This window comes from Macaca mulatta, chromosome 6 (genome assembly GCF_049350105.2).
Source record: "Macaca mulatta isolate MMU2019108-1 chromosome 6, T2T-MMU8v2.0, whole genome shotgun sequence".
Taxonomy (NCBI): Eukaryota; Metazoa; Chordata; class Mammalia; order Primates; family Cercopithecidae; genus Macaca; species Macaca mulatta.
The window spans coordinates 60,694,457-60,720,183 of record NC_133411.1 but is presented as its reverse complement, the minus strand read 5'-3'; the positions used below and the strand labels follow the sequence as shown (position 1 = coordinate 60,720,183).

Genomic DNA, 25,727 nt, shown 5'->3' with positions numbered 1-25,727 from the left:
TTCAGTCTGTGTCTTCTGTAACAATAGTTCCTCGCTCACCCCACAGCATAGTTTAGGACGAAATTTTAAATAAGATGGCCATGCGTTATTTTTACTAAAACTTCTTCCTGTATTTTCTTCTGGCCCTAATATGTTAAGTAATTTTATATAATAAACCATAAATTGAATAAAGAAAATAACTATTTTTAAATTTCTTGATTTTTTAAAATCTCACCTATGTAGTATAATCTATGATTATACTGAAGACTATTTATTATTAAAATAGCTCATTAAAAGAAGATATATAGTATTATAGATCCTGTGGTTTTTGTTTCAAGTTTGCAAAAAAACTATTCACATTGCTAAATCTTGTACAGGAAACACCACAGACAGACTTAATTTACTTTTTGCTTTTTCCTTTTTGAGCATTAAAGTGAAAACCTGCCAAAGCGTCAAAAAAAAAAAAAAAAAAAAAAAGGTTGTAGCTTCAGAAGTCATATTAATTTTGGAAAAAAATATATATACACATACAAATCACAGCAATCACATTCTTCTTTGAAAAAGTCATTTTTTTATTTAACATATAAGACAGGATGCTCATTTACCTTGACGTAAAATACACAGCTGATGCACCAGATAAGATAGAATTATACAAAAATACCAAAGCTCTGACCTTCAATCAGTGTACAGGATATGCCATACATAGGACATTCAGAATGCTTTTTTACTCTCTCAGCTGTTTCTAATTATATCAGATTAAATGACTATATTAACAAAATAATACATTTGGTTTGCATAATAAACAAGGCCAAATATGCTATCATTCTTGGTAATATTACCTTACCCATCTTTCCCCCTTCACTCTTTGCTCTTTGCCCTGATTTCTTTACAAAATGGGTTTAAATGAAGCATATAGTAAATTACTAGAATCAACAAAGGTTATGCTTCTTTGTTCTTGAATGCAATCGAAACATTTTCTTCTAATGAGTTTATCCAATTAATGTCTTGTAGAAATGCACATTCCCTTAAGTTATTCATTTTAGTGAGGCAAATAAAAAATGAGCAATGAAATATAACTTTATGTTAGATCAGGCACAACAGTTTATTGGAGTGACGGATGTTTCAGGGCAGTAGTTCTTGCATGCAATATTTTTTTTGCTAATAAAATGAATATAATTCTTTACACTGTTCATTAACAATTTTACAGTCTCACAGTAGTAATACACAGTATACCATTCTCCTTACAGGCCAATTTTTCCTAATAAGGAACGCAGAGCATCTCTTGCATCCTGAGTAATGTCAGGCAGTACCAGAAATAAAACAGTAAATGTTGAGTTCTCTTGTATAAAATGGTTCTTGAGTGAAGAGGGTCTGAGATATTGCTGCATTAAGTGATTGTTTGTACTTGAATCCAAAGTGTATTAAACTCCACAAAATTAGTCTTGCTTGGTTAATCTACACATCAGAATATACTTTTGCTCTTATTTAATCAACAATTTATTTATGCAAAGTACATGTGTTAGTATTGTGGGCAGGGTACATGGGGTCTGAGTGGGCTTAAAGTATTTTGAGGAGTAAGGATGTAGACATAAAAGAGAAATAGTCATCATCTCCCACTCCCTCATCCCCATTTTTTTTCCTGTCTCTCAAGGTGCAAAATGCTGCAGCAGCATGACAGAAAGATTGTCACCTGGCACTGGTCCTAAGTGTGGTGGCCCCCTTCTGCACAGTTATTCTGTAGAGGAAAGGGACAATTATGTTGGCTCACTGCTTCCCATTAATCTCTCTCTACCTCTTAAAAAACAAGGATGAGGACAAGTAATGCAATAGAGATATTTTTCAAGAGCACAGTTGGCTTTCATTGTGGTGTCATTTGGAAGATTTGCTTTTAAAAATCTGTCCCCAATCTAAGGGCTCAGATCAAACTGAAATAAAATGATTTAAACATTGGGTCTCAGTCTATTGCAAAAGAGTTCCTACAATTCCATACTTCGTCTTTTCCCATAAAGATATTACCTGAAATATGCTAAAGCCAAATGTAATCGTAGTTATGAATGTCACGGGTCTTTAGTTGACTGCCAAGATTTCCATGGTGTGTCAGATAATTAAAGTATCTTTGGGCATCTGCTCACCAACAAAGATAACATCCCACCACCCAAGACCCTGCTATGGGCACAAGGCAGAGAATAACCTTGCTGAGGAAGCCCCATATCATCCCCACTGTGCTGCTGAGAAGAAAAGGCAACTGGAAGGCAGAAGGAAGAGAGATCCTACAAATTGGCTCTGGCTCCTACTGCCCAGTCTCATAGCATTGAAATTCTCCAGCCTGTGGGAGGAGAAAAATGCTAGGGAGTCTTGTATAAAGTTCTAAATTCATTAGCTACTGGGGAAAGCTTTTGGTATACGTAAAGTAGAGAGAAAAAAAATACTGATCTCAAAGCAAGGAGTCCAAAGTTAGGAGTGATGAGTCACCCTTACATAGTTTTTGGTACAGTTAAAATATCAACGAGAAGCATTCCTGGGTGCCTGATGGAAGGTGCAGATCCTGGGGCATAAGAACGTTGGTGGGTTCAAGGGTTGAGCGTAGGCCCTTTATAATGGGAAAAGGATCCATTCCCATTAGTTAGGAACTGGACTTCCTGGGTACCAGCTGCTATAGGGGAAAACAGGGCTGGGGCTTAAGAGACTCCAGACGCTACTTCACATTTTCTTCTAGGTTAATGGTTAAAGGCTGTTACTTTGAATTTCTAAATTTAAGATTAAATTTTAACCTGAGGATCAAAGATGCTGATTTGTTCATCAGATTACAATGTTACAGTTTAACCCTATTTTTCTTATTCTCCCTAAGAGTGTTGTACAACAGTGCTTCCACTTAGAAACAGCAGCATTTAGCCTTTTGTAATGTGCCTTGGATTTCCTTTCACTGCAGTTAACAGAATTAACACCTGGTGATGGTTTCAGAAATTCTGTGTGAAAATGGTGTAGAATCAGCAGTCTGATTGGAAGGACTCACCTTGAAACTGTTTGCATTTAAAAGCCTGCTATTTAGAATTAAACTGTACATTTTAGTTATAAATACAGCATCCACGTGAAGATTTTAAGGCCCTTCTTTTCATTTTTTAGATGATTTCCATGGGTGAGGTTGGCGATTGTTGGGTGCATTTGGAGGGCCATTGAAGAGCTAAATCCTGCTAGCTTCCCCAGGCACAGTTGCTGATAGTATCCCATAACAGTTTGTAAATGTCTTAAAGATGTTCCAGCTTGGAAGTATATTCTGCTTTGCCCCTCCTCCATTATACTGTGTGAACCCTTTAGAACACCACTGCAGAACAAAACACTGAAATCCTGTATAAATGACTGAGTCACTGAAGCTGGAACTCAGAGCAAATGCTTTATTAACAGATTTTTCTCTAGTAGTCTTGAAAATCTCCCCCGGGGGAGAAAACTGGCAAAAGGGGGCCTGAGAGTTGTTGGAAGAAATGAAGAGTACATAGGATGCTATTTTGAAAAACTGATTTGTCAGAAGCCACTTTATTTGAGCAATAATGTGACTGCACCTGGCACATGAGACAGGCTCTGGGCCTGTTTCTCAATTTGGTGGTGAAAAGCAAGACAGTCAGTTCCCATGGAGTAGATTGTAACGTGTCGGACAAGGACATTCCCCTGTGTGAAGGCACACTCCATGGAGCCAGCAGGGCCACCATTCACCGTGTGCAAGCTGTGGCCTTGGAGAGAACACGGGCAGGGCTTTCCCAGCCTCTACTATACCCCAGCTTTACTCCATTGATTACGACAATGGTACTTTTTTCTTTTGGTGTAAATATTTCCATTTTCCAATTGAACCTAGACTTTGATTTTATAAAAGGAAAAGAGAACATGCATATATGTAAATATCTACATGTGAGTGTATGTATATATGCATTTATAGATAAAATTATTATGGCTGCAGAAGCCTCAAATTTTGTGAAAATATCTCTTTACTACAAGCCTCTTTTCAAGCACACTTATGACACAGAAAATATTCAGAGATTAAATTGCCCATGAATCTAGTGCTCAGAGGAAAATAGCTTGGCACATTGGACCAATGAAGTTGAAATCTGATCACAGAAGTTAAAAATATTTACAAAGTATCATCTTTTGTAATGTGTCTCACTGGATTCTGGATTCCTTGTGAAAATGAGACAATTTTTTTGTGGCTGCTGTGTAGGTCTGATTTTCACTGTGGATCACCCTTTGTATTTTCCTTCTTTCAACTCCTTCCTTCTCCTGCAAGTTCATAACATTTTATTAATATCAAAAGAAGGTTATAATTTTAGAAATCAAAATTAAAGAATGGGTGTTGTGTAGCATGATGTCTACTGGACTTGATATAATCAGTACTTTTGGCATAATTTAAAATATGAACATACTGTGTGTCATTGGATATTTATATAGACACAACATATTCTCTATCAGTCTCTATCTATCTGTCTATCTGTCTGTCTATCTATCTATATCTAATCTATCTATTGTGTAATCTGTCTCAGTGGTGTGCTGAAGTCAGCTCACACTGGTTGGTAAGAGCTGGCAGATACATTTCCAAGAATTTTGTAAGCTGATTAGGGTCACTTTGGTAGTTTGAAAATGAAGAGAGAATATTTAGACCATGGAAATTGGCAAATGATACAAATCAGAGACTTCCTTTCCTTCCTGGACAGTGTGTTGTTAAATAATTTACCAATATACCATTGTAGTTTGGTCAGAAAAGAGAGCGCATACATGGTTCAGTTTGCAATGGGAGCAATAATCAATTATTTAGAATACCAAAGTTAGAGAAAAAGAACATTTTTGGCAATTTAGCCAATAAGTTTATAAATAGTCTTAAATATCATTTTCTAATTAAATGTTTTAAAAGTAAATGATAGAGTCTAGTATATTTCTTAATCATTAAATATGTTTTATAGCATTTGTACAAAGCTATTTTGAAACATCTGTTGACTTTTTTAAATCAAATGCTCTGAACTTGTTTTTTAAATAATTGCAGAACTATAAGTTAAACCTAAATATTAATAAAAATGAAACTATATGAAAAGCAGATGAATCAAAGTTGTCTTGCAAGTATAGCTTTTGTGTTTATTTTCTGTAAACTCTGTTTTTTGGTGTTACCGAGCTATTTTTGTATTCAATTTATATGTGTACATGTGTCTGCACATGCACACACACACACACACACACACAAACAAACCTCAACAAATTTTAATATTAGAGAAACGGGACTTCTGGTTCATGAAATAATGTACTTAATAGCCAGGAATGACTTATGTTAAAAATTGTGCCAGGTTTGTAAGTATCTCTGATCTGGCCAACAGCTCTTCCTCTCTTTTCTAAAAACTTCAAAATGCCCTCATTTCTATTTTTTACCTTTCAGTTAACAATTTAGTTTAAAAGTGCACACTCATGGTTCAGCAAATGGGCTTTGTCTAGTAGTCACAAATGCTGAGTATGAATTTCAATGGATCTGTTAGCTTTACTACTAAGAACTTGCTGAGATCGGAGCAGGGCTTCTGGGCAGGCTGAGCACTGGGGGTGTGCAACATGGTAACTCCGAATAAGAGAAACCCTGAGTTCTACTGGGCAAATAAAGAATAAGTGGAAGGTATGATTTCTGAACCTGGAGATAGCGAAAATGAAGGAAATTCCAAAAGCATGTATTTCCGAATAATGACAGGCTAGCAAGAGGACACCAAACCTCTAAAAAGAAGTATTCTTTCTTCCAGCTACTGATGGCTTTGGCGTCCCATAAGCACATCCCTTTGACTTTCAGGATCTTAGATGCAGATGTGGAGAGTCAAGAGGTAGGCTGACTCTGAATCTTCAGCTACATTCTTTGAAAATTAGTTTGGAAAAAATAAATTTATAACATTTAATTTCTTTGTGGATTTGCTCCTTTTTGAACAAAGCAGACCCCAGGAGTTTCTGGATAAATACATGTTCTGGTCTTGTTACAGGTTCTGGTAAATCAGGTGGAGAAATGGAGTTTTTGCAGAAATGTCAGCAAACTTTACAGCAGTAGTTCACACATGCAGCTACTATACATTCATTCATTGCTATTTTCCTAAGAAATGGAGCAACCTAGGAGCTTATGCTACAGTAGATTCCAATGAACCATAATGACTACTTCAAGAACAAAGAAGCACATACAAAGGTGTGTGATATCTTTATGTTGGTTCGAGTTTTCAAACCTGAAATTCTTTAAAATACATTTCTGGGATTTTATTTAAATATTGATGCACTGCACTTAAAAAGCAGTGACTTCTTGGTAAAATGTAATACTGAAATGGAATATTGTCTTTTCACAAAAATAAGAAATGTGTTTGGAAATTAAATACCTTTAAAAAAATTAAGAATAAACACAATCTCACAGCTTGGGGGTTTGAATGAACCCTGTACCAAGAAGTGGAGACAACTCCTTCTTTGGGTCACATACTGGAACCCTTAGCATTCAAAAGCTGCTCAGTAAAGATAATTTCAGCATTTCAGTGGCATCTTTCTCTGCTGTCATGTTTCATTCAGACATTTTAGCATGTCCCCCACATATGGCTTTTCATGACAAATCACTGTGATGCCATACAAAACTGCTTTAAGTGTTTTTTCAGTATAAAAGAGTTTTGCATTTAGAGCTCAATATCAAAATTAAGTATTTTCTGTAAAAGCTTAATTTAACCCATTTAGTATACTTGTTTTTAAATGAGTCTATCCTGATTTTCCATCGTAGATAAAATTTCAGCTCAATTGCAGTACTTTCCAATCACCTTGGGGCGGGGAAGAAACTTTTTAGGTATAGAACCCAACACAAAGATGCTAAATGTATTCTTTGTGACTTAATTTTCAATCCATATTGTATATGGATTCTACCAAGGGAAAATGTTCTCATTTGGATCGGGAGAAATGATCTTTTTCAGGTAATTCTTTTCTTGGCATTTACAAGTGCTAACTGTCATGCTGAACATGGATATCCAACAGGAATCAAGGGGAAAAGCTTAATTTATATTGTTTTGAAAATAGATGTTTCCATGATCATAACAATCTTCTTATGTATTCCTTAAATATTTTGGATGGTGATTTAATACACAAACATATTTGTACAGGATTTTTTAAAAACACTTTGTAATTTTGCTTACTCAACAAAAATGAGTAATTATGTAAAATATTTTTTATCATTTTATAAATTATGTCTTTTTGGTATTGTTTTTGGATAATGCATGACCTGTCATTTTCCAAATAATGAATCCCTGATGGATTACATAGTTATATGACTATGTCATGAACTATACATTTCTTGTCACATATTTGAGGCAAACCTGAGGATAGATTATTGAATAATTGTTATTATTTTCTTTTGTAAAATATTTCATTTCTCCATTTTCTTTTTCAGTGGTCTTTTGAAGAATCCAATCTGTTGAGAAAACACAAAACATAACACAATTAACTATTTTAATTTAGGTAATAAATATTTATCCTTTTGGATAGAATTAAATTTAATAATATATTGGCAATGCTGGACACACAACTAATATAATTAAGACATAGTTTCTCATTGACCTATTAATATTCAATGTCAAAAAATGACATTTATTAAATTGCTGTTTCTTTTTTTTTTTTTTTTTTCTTTTGAGAAAGAGTCTCACTCTGTCGCCAGGATGGAGTGCAGTGGGGTGATCTCTGCCCACTGCAACCTCCGCCTCCTGGATTCAAGTGATTCTCCTGCCTCAGCCTTCTGAGTAGCTGGGACTAAAGGCATGTGCCACCATGTCCAGCTAATTTTTGTATTTTCAGTAGAGACGGGGTTTCACCATGTTGGCCAGGATGGTCTCTGTCTCTTGACCTCGTGATCTGCCCACCTCGGCCTCCCAAAGTGCTGGGATTACAGGCGTGAGCCGCCTTGCTGGTCCGCTGTATCATTTTTAACATTTTCATTGGTTAAATATATCATGACCCCTAGTAAAATATAGTATACATATTGAACTAATTAAAAGTTTCTGGGAAAATATTTTGGGTGACAAACAAACTGAAATTAGCTAGCATTGTCTCAACTTTGCCGTCATCTTTTTTTTTTTTTTTTTTTCAGGGATGTGGCAGAGAAATTTCCATCAAATGATCGATGACTGTAGGTTGAAGTCATTAGAGATGGTAGCGAATCTGACAGGTATATTATGACTAGAGCGTTAGGGAGATTTCTGAGTTGTCTGTATTAACTTTAAATGCATCAGGATGTCTGCTTAGATCTGATATAAAAAGCCTCTTGAAATATACTACGTCATTTGGAAATAAAAAATGAAGTCATTGGACATAAGAGAAATTTCACATTGTGGTGAATGGTGAGCCATATTTCAGTACGCTTTGCAATTTGGGGCATCATAAAATGCTCTAAGTGTTGCAATTGTTTCCCATTCTATAGAATAACAAAACTAAGTATAGGGGATAGAAGGGATCTTTACAATTATCTAACCTAAAATGCTTAGTTAAAAAAAAAATTAAGGGTCATAGATAAGTGTTTTTTCAAATTTGTACATATTTTTTAAATTTGAGAGAGAGCTATAATAGATCGAGCAAAGGCAAGGAGTTAATTCTTTGAAAGTGTGGTACCTCTATATCATTTTAATCACAAAATTATGGCAAATTATGCCAGGGAACGATGTATTTATAAAATAATTATTAAGCAACTGAGGGCTGAGAGGGGATAAACCCTCAAAAATATGCACTTTTAGGTTAGAAAATTTTTATTCAGGGCTTATGTCTTCTATTATGCCATCATCTAGGTGGTGGTAGATGAAGAAAAGGTGGTAACAGAACAAATACACATGAAAACAATAAGTTTGTCTTCCCCAAATGCCAGCTCTCCTACATGTCTCAGGCTTTTTTATATGAGCCAACTGTTAAAGTTCCAGATTCACAAACCATTAGGCTTCTCAACTGGTGCCTGCATGTCCTGAGTCAAAAATAAACACACAAGGCTTCACAAAAGCAGGTGATGGATTCTAAGACTTTTTCTCCTTTTCGTTCTGCTTTGCTTCTGATCTCTCACAGATCTTTTTGCTTTTTTACAACACTCCTTGGTTTCTACACATTAAATGTTCTATTTTAAAATAACTTCGGTTATCTAAGCATTCCACCCAACCAATTAACATGGGTTTTTAAGAGAAGTTAAGTGACAAAGAGTGGAGATTAGGAGAATATAGTTTATAGCTTCAAGGTGGACTGGGCCAATCCTAGCCCAAATCTGAAACAAACAGTTTGCTTTCAGCCCCAACACTTTCTTTGTAGCGCTGGCTTTCCTTTTTTTCTTCCTGTGTTTATTTCATGATCCCTTGTTCAAAACCCTATGCCAAAGGGTCTGATGAAATGATCTCTGTCAAAAAAGTAGGTGCTTAATGAATATAACATGGAATAATTGCTGAATAAACAAATTCACACTAATGTATAAAAGACTAAAAAGTGGTGAGATACCAGTCCCCATCCACACCGCCCAGAACATGTATATTGAATGAAGAATAAACCTTTAGGATTAATAAATAAATCATCAGTTGAGGAACTTCAGGCATCATTATGACGTCAAGTTAGGAGAGAGGAACGTTCTGAATCTCTCATGGTTCCTCGTGGGCTGAAGTCATTCTACTTTATTGGATATGTTGGCCTGGCTGGGCATCTCCCCCAGCGTGTAGTACCATATTTCAGGACAAGTTTCTCCACCTATTTAAACCTACGTCCCCTACAAGATTCCTCCCATCAATCATGAAGTGTACTAGGCAGCTACTATCACTTTGTCAAGCTTTAATTTTTGTCATGTGTATGACGAAGACAAAGATATAAAGACTGTGTCTTTTGAAACTGAATCTCTGCTCTAAGAGAAATTTTTGGCCTGTCTCTCACACAGAGACTCAGACTTTGGAGTCCAATGAACCTCCAAAGTGGTGGGATTCAGGAGAGGAAGGAAGAAGGGATAGTCCTGAGGTGTCTGATCCAGATCTAGTTAGTATAAAAAAGATGTCTGGGATAAGAGTAGCTCTTCTGAGCCTACTGCAACTGAATTCATGCTTCAGGGAGCTTCCAACTGAACTTTAAAGTAGGGGGAAGTAGGATTAGTCCTAATGGAACTACTGAAAGTCTGAATCCAACTAGGGACCCTCATTCCAAAACCAAAGACAGTATTATGTGTTTCAGAGAGTTCATGACCCTCTTGAACAAAACCCGACTCCTGGAGCTCCAGAGTAAAGAGCTCTGTTCTACAGCCTGCAGCAGTACGACATATTGGAAAAAGAAAGAGCTCTGTAGATCATTCCTTGAATCCACTCATTTACTAGCAAGTAATCGTGGGCGAGTCACTTTACTTCCCTTTGCTTTAATGTCCTCAGGTGTAAAATGTAGTTAAAATATTTGGTCGAAAAGATTGTTGCAAGGACACCAGAGGGAATGAAAGCAAGAGAGAACACGGACTGATAATAGTCAGTGGTTTTGGCACAGAATTCAGATCCTTACTCTGAATCTCACTATGTGTCTTTGGGAAATACACTTAAATTTTATGTTCCTCATTTACAAGAGGAGGTTCGTAAGACCTCATAAGGTTGATATGAGTATTAAGTGGAAATGCTTAAAGCAGAAGTGTTTAAAACAGTTCCCTGCACATAGTAAACATTCAGTAAGAGCTAGTTTCTTCCCTTCTGCTTTGGAATCACAGTTCTGATTGCTGGGCCTCCCAATGAAGTGGTTGAACTATTTCTACTGGGTAAGACAGCCCAAAGTTTGTCAAATGACATTCTTTTGGGGCTACAATAATAATAATAATAACCTAAGAAGCTGTCAGAATGTATCAACACATCATTATCTGGATGAAATAATGCGCTTATTTTTACATTTATGCTTTTTCAGACTACTGACTGAAAAATAGGTAACTGAAATTTCCTATTTGTTTGTCTGAAATAGAGGTACAAGGCTGGAAAAAACCTATTCAAATATCAGCTCTGGTTTTCCTCTTCTCCTGTCAGTGGTGTCCTAAAACCATACAGGTAAGTGCAGTGCTCAGAATAGAAGACTATGCTGAAAAAAATCAACAGTAACACTCTCTATTAGAGGTGCATAGAAATGAAGAAACCACTTCCTGTATTTCCAAGGACAACCTTGACACAAATAAGCCAGGCCTTGGGTACCACACTGTGGCAAAGCTAGGTATTACACGGAGAACACTGATCCCTTAGAAGTAGAAGGAAGAGCTAGACATGGATATAGTGGAGAATTTTGTTTGGGGAACTTTGCTGGAGAAAAGCCGTGGATTCTATTTACTGAATTAAATGCCACTGACCTACATCTGGCTTTGTTTGCCGTCTCCTCTAAGACTAAGCCCCTCAAAAGAGGAAGTGAGTCATAGGAGAGTAAGAAAGGATAGGAACGGTTGGTATTTCAGTGGGAGAGAAACTTGCTGTTTAAACTATTTGATTAAATAATTATGTTGCTCAGGTAATAGAATAATTAATATGTAGCCACAATCTATATTTTTAACATAAGTTAACTATTTAACAAAATAATAGGTAAAATATAGGGGAATATTATGCAAGAATAAATACCTATTTGATATTTAATTGAAAAAAGGTTCAACTTTGTATGGGATGTTATTCTCTATTCAACTTATCCCAAAAGCTGTCATTTCAGTTCTGCTTAATGTGAAAATTATACAGTTTCTAAGAGTTTTAAAAATCATGTCTTTTTCAGCCTAAGCAAAATATCTACATAATAATCCAGAGCTACTTGACACAAAATAGGTGGTTACTGACTTTTATCATAGAATTTGAAATAGGAGTCTGTGAAACTTAAAGACCTCCCCTACATCAGCTGATCCCACACCCTCCACTCAGGCACACAATTTATTACATAAAATGTTCCATGTCTATTTAAACATTAAAGAATTATTTGATGTTTAAGACACATAGAGATGTGTGATTAAAACAAGGCTTATGTTAACCATGAATCTACTGCTTACATATCCTTCAATTGGCATAGGAATTCATTTTTCTTTCTCTATAAAAGACAGTTTTCATTGTTCTCTATTTACAAAATAAATACATACTTGTTATAAAATTTTAATTGTTACAGATATATGAAAGTCCCTTATTGTCCTAACTCTAGAAAGATACTTTTGAGATTTTTGAATATTTCTAACCCCAAATAAGTTTTTTTTCCTTCGCAAAAATTGGTTCAAGTTGTATGCAGTGTTTGAAATACACATTTTTCTTTTTTCTTTCTCTTAGTCATCATTTCAACATTTGTTTCATTGCTGTGATAATACTATATTGCATAGTCTAAATAGATCATAGCTTATTTCTCCAGTTTGCTCTTGATGGTTGAAGTAGAGAGTCAAAGGAATTTTGGTGTTTACCTTCCACAGTGCTAAAATGAGCAGCATTAACAGCAATAATCCAGCAAAAGCACTCAGCAGGATGACCCATAATGGCACTCTGCCCGGTAGTCCATCTTTGGATATTTGAATAGCAAGCTGAAAATTATTAAACAAGATTGTTAACATGATAAACACCTATTAGAACTCCTGGAATATTGAGTTCTTGCAGGCTACAACTCTCTACCAGTGCATTAATCTCGTTCCTATATACAGAGAAAACATTAAGTTTACATTAGAAAATGCCCTTCATCTGGCCTAAATCTCTAACTATGTCAAATTTATTATTACCGAAAGGTATTTATAATCTTATCCTTCAGAAATTTATACATAAAGAGTTAAATGTCAATGAATTGAAATGCTCAAAGGGAGGAGTGAATTTCTGTTTAACTCAGGGAGAACCAAAGTATTATGTGTGTTAAAAATTAATTAGTAGACTACTGTATTATCACAACAGCATTAATTTAGGTTGGAATGTCACAGTTTGTTGTCATAAAAACCTGAGAAAGTCTCCTTATTTTATTTCTAGCGTGCTTCATTTTTTGTTTATAAATTGAAAGTATAATGCATAAATCTCAAGTGTACGGATAAGTGAATATTTGCATATATATTCACTCCCAGTGTGCTCTTCATTATACCACAATGTCTCTTTTACTTGACTTAATACTGAGTCCACATTAAATCAGGTTTTAACTGAAGCAAACCTGTAAAATGGACCGCTTTTAGTGTTCCAGCTACTCAAGCTCTCTCAAGGTGGCACTCAAACCTCAATGAAACCTATCTGCTCTGTGTCCCATCCCTGGGATATTTGAAAAAAGTTAATTTAGGGTAGATATCAATGGCTAGTAATAGTTTGAGCCCTGTACTTGCCTTTAACAGTAACACCTCAATTTCTTTACCCAGAGGGAAGATTAGGGAGAAAAAGAAACCAACAGGGAGAGATCAAATCACTCCAGGTAGGTGACAGAGCTGGCAAGAATGTAGACATACACAGCATCAGACCATTATGACAGTTTCTTAAAACAAAACAAAACAAAACACAGACAGGGTTTCACTATTTTGCCCAGGCTGACCTCAAACTCCTGGGCTAAAGTGATCCTTCCATCTCAGTCCCCCGAATAGGCTAGGATGACAGACATGAGCCACTATGCCCAGCAAGGCAGACTTTAAACACATGCAAAACAATTCCCTGAACTTACAGACATGGAAACTGGAATCTAGATAAGATCAGTGACTTTCCTCAGATCACACAATTACAAAATGATCACTTTTAGTAATTTTATCAATATAGATACATTTTTCCTTTAGGATGAATGCAGAACATATATTTCCAGGGGAATTTTTAACTAATATTTAGGGGAAATAAAACTAATTATAAACTTTTAACACACATATTTAGGAATCAAAATCACTTTCCCAATATAAACCATACTCAAACTTTTTAGGTTTTAGTGATATGTTGGCTATTCTATGTAAGGAACAACTTTGCATTTTGCATTGCTTATGCTAAACGCTCTTTATGACATAAGTAAACATTATATGCATATATTTTACTTTTTCTTGAACAGTGTATACTTATCAGAAGTCATTGATATTGGAATAATTTGAAATAAGCAATTTGAAAAGAACATCTGAAAGTTAGGGAGCTTCCAAATTGAATTTTATGATTCACATGGTGCTGTTTATCCACATGGGACATTTAAAGTCTCCCATGAGAAGGGGGGAGATCATGCTGAAGTGCCTGCATGTGTAACAAGTACTTATTTTATTTTATTTTTTTAGAGATGGGGTCTTACTCCGTCACCTTTGCTTATTAATTTATAAAAGGACAAGAGTGAAAAACTCAAACCTTTCTATTTTTACTAAGGACTCAAGTCCGAATTTGTATTAGGAAATACCATCTCATTTTTGTTTCAAATTTCTCAATGAAATTTGAAAGAAAACTTTAAAAAATGTACATGTTTTCCTGTACAATATAAAGGCATTTTTTATAAAGAAGTTGTTTTTTGAGGCTGCTCTTCAGATGTCAGCTGCATTTTATAATGTCAGCTTTTAAGGAGGAAAATTACAACCGCATCATTTGTTATCAAAGTGAAAGTAAAAACATCCATTCACCATGATAGTTGTAAGTGATAAAGTCAAAAATGGCATGTGAATTGTAAATATCATGATTTTCCCAGTTTCTTACAAGGAAGAATAAGACTAAAATCACACTTGAAGCTAATGAAGTATAATTTGAAGCAAATAGTGTCTGTCACTTACTGAGAGCAATACCAGTCACTGCTTAAGGGACTATCAACAATTATAAAACATTATGTCACAAAATTCAGAGTGAAATGCATAATGTTTTCAAACTCATTGTTGCACTTACCTCTCTTTTTTGATTGCTGCTACTTAAAACCAGTGATGTATTTTCACTCCGAAGTTCTCCCCTTATAGTAAGATTTAAGCTGGAAAAATATGACTGAAAAGCAAATAGGATTTGTTCTTAATATATTATGCTAATCAAAATGACAGCTAGTCATGTTTGAGTGGGACATTTATAAAAGCTAAGATTTTTCTGAGAGATTAAAAATTCCAATTTTGTTAACTTCCAAATGGAACTGGTAGTATCAAATAATAACTGTGCACTTGTCCTCCCTCATTTGCCACTGAAAATCCTTACTTAGATCCTGGTTATGGAATGAAAAATTTTATTTTAAATATTTTCTATTGATTTATCATTAGAAAAAACAAATCTCAAACTGCCTACCTTTAATGTAGCAAGACATGAAACAGCTACATTCTGGTGATGAAGTTTATCTAGGCACTTATTTAGGATTAAAAATGAAATTGATGATCTGGGGGGACAAGACGGCTAACTAGACACAGACATCTCTCCCACTAAGAGATCCCAAATTATCAAGTAGACAATATAATTTAGGCAGATCTGATCTCTAGGGAGAAAACACTGAGAGTGTGTGGAGAGGCAACACAGATGCCAAGGGTGAAGATGGAGAAGCTGGGAACCCTGCGTAGGGTATCTGAATGCTTGGGCTACTTCCTGGCTCCAAATGGCTCCTGGAGAAGGGGTGAGGGAGGGGACTGAGGGACAGCTCACTCTAGCCACAGACATCTGGGATCTAAGCTACAGGGTACCCAACATCTCCAATGGATGTGTGAGCTGGCAGGTGGATTTTCCCAGGGAGTAGGTAGAGACAGGGCTTCAGCTAGTGTGCAGCCCAGGAGCTTTTGTGAGCAGAGCACAGACATAGGTGCTCATCTCCTCGGACTCCCCATCTCCTTCAGGGAGGCTCTAGCCCCCGGTGATCACAAGCCAGGAGAGAGCAGGCTTTCCCCATGGGGCTAGGGCATGTCTGTTCTCCAGCCTCTCCCGTCTGCCAGACCCTCCTAGAGTCCCTGCCTAACTACCCCACGGGAGCATGTACACAGCGCAGTCTCTGCTGCCCCGTATGGGTGCTGCACCCCACCTGAGTACTTTCCCTGTGACCTGGGAGCACTTCGGATCCTCCACAGCAACCAGAGCCTGACTCTGAACTGTGGGGTGTCCTGGAGACCCAGAGATGGTATGTCCAGCTCAGACGTACCAAGCTGAGATCTATGGCTGGCACTCAAGGGGGGAGCAGCCCCCATCTCAGACCACTGAGACAGGTAACACACATGTATTTGTGGGCCAGTGTGGGCCAGCACTGGGACAGGGCATGACTCCCTCCACAGGGCTGGTTCGGAAAAGGTGTCACCTATCTCCCTGCCATGGCCTCTGCCCGAGGGAGCCTGTGGCCCAGAACACCTAACAAAAGAAGCATGGGTACAGTGCCAGTGATCGGAGGAGACCTCTCCCCACCCAATGCAGAGCACACCTGCAAAAATGAGCAAAATACATGAGTGGCAAGACTAAGAGCCTATCTACTGCCCATTGCCCTTTAGTGCCCTCTACTGGATCACTGCTCAAACAACAACATCAAAAATCACTTTGCTAATAAACACTCCTGTGAGCATTCACCCACAAATAAAGATCCTGTACAGAGCCTTGGTCCTCTGAAAGCATCCAAAAAACAAACCCAAATGACCACACTCAACTTACACCACAGTTAAAGAACATCAGTCCCCCAATGACAGCATCAAAATCTCATATATCAATATGAACCCTGAATGTAAAAGTGTTAAACACCCCCTTAAAATACATAGAGTAGAAAGGTGGATAAAAAGACAAGGCCCAACTGCATGCTGTCTTCAACTCATCTCACAAGTAACAACACTCACAGGCTCAAAGGAAGCGGATGGAGAACAATGTACCATGCAAATGGAAAACAAAAATAGGTAAATTCCTGGAAACATGCAACCTCCCAAGATTGAAGCAGAAAGAACACGAAAATCTGAACAGACCAATAACAATTTCCGAAATTGAGTCAGTAATTAAAAAACGTATTAACCAAGAAAAGCCCTGGACCAGATAAAGTCACAGCTGAATTCTAACAGATGTACAAAGAAAAGCTGATACCAAATTGAAACTATTCCAAAAAATTGGAGAGGAGGGGCTCCTCCCAAACTCATTCTATGAAGCCAGCATCCTCTTGATACCAAAATCTAGCAGATACAAAAACATAAAAAGAAAACATCAGGCTAATATCCCTGATGAACAGAGACACATTTTTAACAAAATACCGGCAAACTGAATCCAGCAGCGCATCAAAAAGTTAACACATCATGATCAAGTAGACTTTTTTCCTGGGATGTAAGGCTAGTTTGACACATGAAAATCAATAAATGTGATTCACCCCATAAACAGGATTAAATGCACAAACCATATGATCATCTCAATAGATGCAGAAAAAGCTTCTGATAAAATCCAACACCCCTTCATGATAAAAACTTTCAACAGAGCTGGTAGGTGGATTTTCCCAGGGAGTAGGTAGAGACAGGCATCAAAGGAACATACTTCCAAATAATAAGAGTCATCTGTAACTAATCCTAGACAATATCATACTGAATGGTTCCAGCAAAAGCTGGAACCATTACCCTGGGGAACTGGAATAAGACAAGGATGCCCACTCTTGCCAGTCTTATTCAACCTAGCCAGAGCAGTAAGGCAAGATAAAGAAATAAAGACATCAGAATAGGAATAGAAGAAGTCAAGCTATCTTTTTTCACTTGTAATATGATCCTATACCTAGAAAACCCTTAAGACTCTGCCAAAAAACTCCTAGAATTCATAAATGACTTTAGTAAAGTTTCAGAATATAAAATAAGTGTACAAAAATTAGTAGCATTTCTATACACCAATAATGTTCAAGCTGAGAGTCAAATAAAGAACAACTGCATTTACAGAAGCTACAAAAAAGCACTGAAATTCCAGGAATAAAACTAACCAAGGAGGTGAAAGATCTCTAAATGGCGACCTACAAAACACTGCTGAAAGAAATTAGAGATGAGTCAAATAAAAGAAAAATCTTTTCATTTAATATCATTAAATGGCCATACTGCCCAAAACAATTTATAGATTTAACATTATTGCTCTCAAAGTATCACAGAATTAGAAAAAAATATTCTATTATTCATATGGATCTAAAAAAAGAGCTCAAGTAGCCAAAGCAATCCTAAGTAAAAAGAACAAAGCCAGACCCATCACACTGCCTGACTTCGAACCCTACTATAAGGCTACGGCAATCCAAACAGTGTGATACTGGTACAGGAGAGTCACATGAGCCAGTGGAACAGAATAGAGAATTCAGAAATAAAGCCACATACCTACAGCCATCTGATCTTTGATAAAGCCAACAAAAGCAAGCAATGGGGAAAGGACTACCTAGTCAATAAATGGTGTTGGGATAACTGGCTAGCCATATGCAGAAGAATGAAACTGGACCCCTAACTTTCCCCATATACAAAAACTAACCAAGATAAATTAAATATTTAAATATAAGACCTTAAACTATAAAAATATTATAAGAAAACCTAGGAAATACCCTCCCTGATATTGGTCTTGGCAAATAATTTTTGGCTAAGTCTCTAAAAGCAATTGCAACAAAAACAAAAATGGATAAGTGGGATATAATTAAACTAAAGAGCTTCTGCACAACAAAATGCACTATCAATAGAGTAAACAGAAAACCTACAGAATGGGAGAAAATATTTACAAACTATGCATCTGACAAAGGCCTAATATCCAGAATAAGAAACTTGAACAAATCAGCAAGCAAAGAACAAATAACCACATTAAATAATGGGCAAAGGAAATGAATAGACTCCTCAAAAGATGACACATGGGTGGCCAACAAACATATGAAAAAACTCTCATTATCACTAATCATTAGAGAAATGCAAATCAAAGTCAAAATGAGGTACCATCTCATTCCAATCAGAATGGCTATTATTAAGAAGTCAAAAAATAACAGAAAAACAGAAAATGGTGAGGCAGTGGAGAAAAGGAAAAGCTTATACACTGTTGGTAGGGATGTAAATTAGTTCAGCCAGTGGAAAGCAGTTTGGAGATTTCTCAAACAACTTAAAATAGAACTACCATTCAACCCAGCAATCCCATTACTGGGTGTATATACCCCAAAGAAACTGTTTACCAAAAAGACACAGGCAGTCATATCTTCATTGCAGTGCTATTCACAACAGCAAAGACATGGAATCAACATAAGTGCCCATCAACAGTGGCCTGGATAAAGAAAATATGTACATATACACCATGGAGCACTGCACAGCCATAAAAAAGAACAAAATCATGTCCTTTGCAGCAGCATACATGCAGATGGAGGCCATAATCCTAAGCAAATTCCACAGGAACAGAAAACCAAATACCACATGTTCTTACATATAAGTGAGAGTTAGGCCTTGGGTACTCATGGATATAAAGATGGGAACAGTAGATACTGTGGACTACTTGAGGGAGCTGACAAACTACCTACTGGGTATTATATCCACTACTTGAGCGATGGAATCTGTACCCTAAGCCTCAATATCCTATAAATATATCCATGTAACAAACCCATGCATGTATATTCCCTGTATCTAAAATTAAAGTTGAAATTTAAAAAGTGAAATTGCCAATATTAACAGTTAATGACATAAAAATAGCAACTTACTATGATCAAATTCAAAAATGGCAATGTCATATGTTCAACTAAATACTTCTTGAGAAACAAATAATACAAAAAAAAAGTTTTAAAGTAGCTTATTGTCAGACAGATTTGGCTTTATAAGGGGTTAAAAATGTCTTCATATATACCTGTATATTATAAAATTACATATATAATAAAAGTCTGATAAAACACAGTAAGTCTATGGTATGTGTTAGCTCTTTCCCTTGTTCCTGGGGTCAAAGGTTGCCACTTTATTATACTCTGCACATTAATTGAGTTCCAAATTATTAAGATAAGTGCAAGCTTTGGTACTGGAAAGGTATTTATGTCTTAAGGTACAAAGAAAAAGGATAGGAGAGATTGAAAAAAGTGTGTCTCTCCAGAAGGGACCTTGGTAATATCTTAGTTCTTAACAGACAGGGAAGATGAGGCACACATAGCTGGTTAAATAGAACTGGGGCTTGGTGACATCCTCTTAGACTTCCAGTCTCACATTCTTTCTAACAGCAGCATAGTGTCTTGCATATTCTAAGTGGTAAATGAATATATATTGATATTAGTCAATCAGTGCATAGAACAATGTAGTTACTTACTTTTATAAACGTTGGTTTCCACAAGATAAGTGAAACATTCACTTGGCTCATGTCAGAAGGAGTGAGATTACATGTGATGGTAGCAAATTTACATGGATTGCAGTCCTGTTTAAATGTCCAGAGATACATATCAGTATTCTTGCCATTTTATCAAATATACTATATTTAAATACTTCAGATGGTTTTTCTAGATTGATATCAATTTTATTCATTTGGAGAGCAAAAGGTAAAAATAGCATTTGTCTTAATTTACCAGAATTGTGCCTTGTTTGAGATGGTCAGTTGATGTAGTCATTTTCTTTCCAGAGTCTATACTGAAAGGATCCTCAAAGATATGGGGTCTGCAGTTTGCATTCTAGAAATGAAAATATTACATTTATTAGACAATGCCAGATATCAGAGGAAAAAATGACTTGCAGCAGTAGTGTGAAGAATCTGTGAATGACAGCCATTGCCATATATTAAAGATCCATCTTTGTAAGTGTGCTATATGGAAAAGGTTGTTGTGCACCAGCCATACATACATATATATCCACCCCAAGATAATATGTATTGTTACCATGCTACTCTTGAATTGTAATGGACACTAGTGAGGTTGTTATGGAAAAGAAAGAATGCTAATAGAAGTTACTATTACATGATTAATACATTCATTAATTTATTACTTTAATCAAAGATAAGCTTATGAATTCTATACTACAGAGAGAGAAAAATATTTAAAATTCTACCGATAAAAACAAAAACAATTGCCAGACATGGTGGCTCACATCTGTAATCCTAGCACTTTGGGAGGCTGAGGCGGGTGGATCACCTGAGGTCAGGAGTTTGAGACCAGCCTGGCCAACATTGTGAGACCCCCCATCTCTGCTAAAACACAAAAATTAGTTGGGTGTGGTGGTGAGCACCTGTAGTCCCAGCTACTTGGGAGGCTGAGGCAGGAGAATCATTTGGACATGGGAGGCGGAGGTTGCAGTGAGCTAAGATCGTGCCATTGCACTCCAGGCTGGGTGACAGAGAGAGACTGTCTCAGAAAAAAAAAAAAAAAGAAGGAAACAAAAACAACAAAAATACTTGTTCAATATTATGGCTCATGAAACAATTGAAAAGAGAGGGACCTTCATCTGTACTTACGTATTCATCCAATAATACTTTTGATTCCCTACCCACCAAGGATAAGACACTCAGTCTACACAGGAGGAAGACGTAAGCAGACAACCCGATAGATGTTAACATATTATGTTTAAATCCTATGTTTATAAGACAGCTGGTTCTAGACTTAACCTAGTAAACCTTTTGCTTCCTCAGTACTCTCAACCCTTGATAAAAGTTAGTAAGATTAAAGTTTCCTAAGCAGTATGAAAAGTACAATTTTTTTTTTTTTTTCTCTTCTGGATTTTCACAAACCTGCCTTTTTGGATTAGAAGGAAATTCCAGAGGCTTATTTTTTCTTTGCCCTTAGGAAAACATTTAAGTGGTCACAAGCCAATTAGCACTGTTGCTATTTCTTGATTTCTGAGAATACTTTTAAAAATGCCTGAAAAGACAGATTTTCAAATTCTGAAATCATGCACACATTAATTCAATACTTACGATGATTTTTTTGTTTTAGACACTAAACCATAATGAACTATCATATAGTCTCATTCAATGGTAAAAATATAAAGGGGGTGCAATATTGCTATTATTTGGGATGTGAGTAAATACAATTATACTATTTTGTTTGCAGCTGTGCATGCTTAGGCACAATTAAGAAGCCACTTTATAGAGTTGTTTGATTACCACAAACCAAGGAAAAGGGTAACAAACATTTCATAACAATGGATTATCTAAAATCTGCTCTAGTGGATTGAACAGTGGTCCCCAAAGATATACCTAAATCCTCCTAGAACTAGTAAATGTGACTTTACTTGGAAATAGGGTCTTTGCAGATATAATTATATTAAGGATCTCCATATGAGATCACTGGATTTAGGGTGGACCCTAAATCTAATGACGAGTGTGCAGAAACCCAAAGAGAGAAGGAGAACACACAGAAACACAGAGAAGGCCATGTGAAGACAGAGGCAGAGATAGGAGTTATGCTGCCGCAAGCCAAGGAATGCCTAGGGTTGCCAGCTGTCACCAGAAGCTAAGAAAACAGCATGAAAAAGAGTCTCTCTTGAGCCTTCAGAGGGAATTAACACTGTCAACACCTTGATTTTGGACTTCTGGACTCCAGAACTGTGAAAGGATAAATTTGTGTTGTGTTAAGTCACTTGATTTGTGATAATTTGTTACAGCAGCCCTAGGGAATAATACATCTATTAGTATTTGCTTTTAATTATCTCAATACCTGTCCATGTTACTTCGGTAAAACTCTTTATTACAAGTATCATGCCGAACAAAAGGCTTAAACATAAAGTGGAAAAGATAACAGTAATGACATAATTCCAAGGCACACATGACTTACATCAGAAGATGACAATCCAGTTGGGTATAGCACAGGATAACCATTTGATGTCATGTTGGGGAATGAAATTGACAGCTTAAGTTCTGGCATTGGAAAAGATCCACTTTTTCTAATCTACAAGAAAAAAATGGAAATGTAATCTTTCTTCCTCTTTTAATAGAATTCTTTCTGTCTTATGTAGGACTTTGTTTTCTAGCTGATGAAGTAAGTTGTGTAATATTTTGAATCCCCAAACAAATGTAGATCCTTTATGGTGCTGTACAGAGAATTGGCATAATTCAGCTAGCAAGAAAATACGGACACTTAACAATCAGTAGCTGTATATATCAGCTATAATCATATTGTTCCTCCATCCCCCATTCTCTTAATAGACCTGGGATTAATAGAAAAACAGAATTGGAAGTTTTTATCAGTTATTATGTTCTTGCCATGCTCATTTTTTTTTTTTTAAACATACCACTCTTTTTGAAACTGGAAAGAAGGGAGGACCATGGAACAATTTAGATTTTTGGTTGCCTTTACCCAGTTTGACATAATTCCCTAAACCCATAAATCGTCTCTAATACTGGCTAGATGGGATGTGCCACTACTATACAGGCAAACCAGACTCCCATCTGCTTCCCTTCACAATTCTACCCCCAGCTAGGGCTACTGTGCCACTGGCTGTTGATAATCTGGTTTTATGAGAGTCAGATTAATTGTCTCCATTCGTTTTTATCCACTAACCCAAAATTTCCACTTAGCATCATGTTCTGCTACCAGTAGTGAGTATAGCTCAGAGGAAAATGTGGGCAGGATGAAGTTCAACAGGAAACTGAACTCACTATCCAGAGGTCTTTGCCTGCTTAGAAGGTGCAACTGAACTGGGACAACCAGGTGCAGTGGTCCCCTTCCCACTGCTGAAGCATAATCTGCAGGCCCGAAGCTTACGGCATCCCTGTGCAGCATCTTTACCTGGGTAGGGAATCCCTTGATCTACATAGATAGATGCAAGGAAAGCCAGTGATCTACCCAACTGAGCCTTCCAGACTGATAGCTCCTCAGATCTGAAGCAATTTCCTGGGTTGGTAAAGATTAAATACATCCTTTAGTCCTGGAATTCCGGGGGTTTCTGACTAGCTGCGCCTGGACTTTTAAACATGCTCCCTAACTCTTATCTTCCTGATTTCCAGTCACGTTCTGTTTCCTGATATTCAGTCAGAAATCCTGTGTTCTGTAATTACCATTTTTTTTTTATTAAAATATGTTCCTTGTAGAAACATTGGAAAATACTGAAAATAAACAGGAAATAAAAGTTTCCTATACTTCAACTACCTTGGTAACATTTTAGTGTATGCTACCTGTCTTTACTATTTACATATATGCATATTTATAAAATTTGTATCACAATAAAATACAAAGTTTCGTACTCTGTCTGTAAAATGTATTATGCTATAGCATTTTCCTTTAAATGTATAAGTTTATTGAGAATATGACTGTTCATAACAACCACAATATCAATATTGTTGACTATGTGCCACACACTGTGCTCATCTTCTTATATGCATTATTGCCTTTAACCCTGTTAACAACTCCAGGAAGCAGATCCTCTTATTATCTTTGTTTTTTCTATGAGGTAAGAAGGTTGGAATGAAAATTAAGAACTTTCTAAGATCACAAAGCTAGTACAGAGCAGCATTATGGTCTCTTACACCAAAATGTGCCTTCTAAAATATTACATAAAGTAGTTGGCGGGACTGTAAACTAGTTCAACCATTGTGGAAAACAGTGTGGCGATTCCTCAAGGATCTAGAACTAGAAATACCATTTGACCCAGCCATCCCATTACTGGGGACTTACCCAAAGGATTATAAGTCATGCTGCTATAAAGACACATGCACACGTATGTTTATTGTGGCACTATTCACAATAGCAAGAACTTGGAATCAACCCAAATGTCCATCAGTGACAGACTGGATTAAGAAAATGTGGCACATGTATACCATGGAATACTACGCAGCCATAAAAAAGGATGAGTTCATGTCCTTTGTAGGGACTTGGATGCAGTTGGAAACCATCATTCTCAGCAAACTATCGCAAGAACAGAAAACCAAACACCGCATGTTCTCACTGATAGGTGGGAATTGAACAATGAGATCACTTGGACACAGGAAGGGGAACATCACACACCAGGGCCTATTGTGGGGAGGGGGAAGGGGGAGGGATAGCATTAGGAGATATACCTAATGTAAATGACGAGTTGATGGGTGCAGCACACCAATATGGCACATGTATACATATGTAATAAACCTGCACCTTGTGCACATGTACCCTAGGACTTAAAGTATAATGAAAAAAAAAAAAGAAAAAAAAATTACATAAAGTCTCTCCATTGAATATATGATAATCTCTTCACTAAATATATGATAATTTATTTAAGTAATTTCATTGTGTTAAGTGTTTAGATTGTGCCCATATAATCAGTTTTTAAACTATTATAAATAACATTGTTAAGAACATCCCTGAAATCTTTGTTTCTATCACCAAAAATTTCCTAGGGAAAATTTCTAGCAGTAAACTTACTGAGTTTCATCTTAAAAAAAGTTCTTTTTAAAAAACTCCGTTATTCCAATTCTAGAATTTACTTCAGCAAAATAATCAGAGATACACACATAGTTTTGTGATCAGGAAGATTCCTAGCAATGTAATTCATATCAACACTTTAATAACAGAGAGCACCTATTTCAAATCTGGACCCTAATAAGTTACAATATATAAAGATCTACAACAAAGTCTTTTTGTTTTCTTTCTTTTTTTGCTGAATTTTCTAGTTCAGGGAAAGTGAATGGGGCTGGAGAAATCTGATAGCCTGAATTCCAAAAATCTATCCTAGAATCCAGTAGAGTGATTGGCATTTATGCTAATTTCCAGGGTATATCTTGTCATAGGAATTCTAGCAAAGAGTACAAATTTTAAAAAATGAAATTAATCTTGGGAGTATGTGTTTATTTATATTTTGTGAGATAACTTTTTTTGGGGGTTGGCAATTCCCAAAGGGATTGAGGCTATTTTCATTTATAATTTTGTTGCATTATCTCATATTTTTGAATACATATTTAATCCATTATTTGAATTGTGTTCTCTTTTTTCCTTGAGTAATTTTAACTTGAGTCTGTGTCAGTAACTAGCCATTACCTAAAATAAAATTCCATGAT

General features: G+C 36.3%; 1 protein-coding gene across 1 annotated transcript in view; it reads right to left on the bottom strand.

The window, feature by feature from the left end:
* Nucleotides 1–533: 533 nt before the first annotated feature.
* ITGA1 (integrin subunit alpha 1) overlaps nucleotides 534–25,727 on the bottom strand; it is a 172,007-nt gene continuing 146,813 nt past the window's right edge. Inside the window, exons 24-29 of the mRNA XM_001094788.5 lie at nucleotides 22,534–22,647; nucleotides 20,338–20,439; nucleotides 20,085–20,189; nucleotides 14,775–14,867; nucleotides 12,386–12,502; nucleotides 534–7,414 (exon numbers count right to left, since the gene is read on the bottom strand). Coding sequence (XP_001094788.2) covers nucleotides 7,370–7,414; nucleotides 12,386–12,502; nucleotides 14,775–14,867; nucleotides 20,085–20,189; nucleotides 20,338–20,439; nucleotides 22,534–22,647 — 576 coding nt within the window. The 3' untranslated portion in view covers nucleotides 534–7,369. The remainder of the gene's footprint in view (nucleotides 7,415–12,385; nucleotides 12,503–14,774; nucleotides 14,868–20,084; nucleotides 20,190–20,337; nucleotides 20,440–22,533; nucleotides 22,648–25,727) is intronic.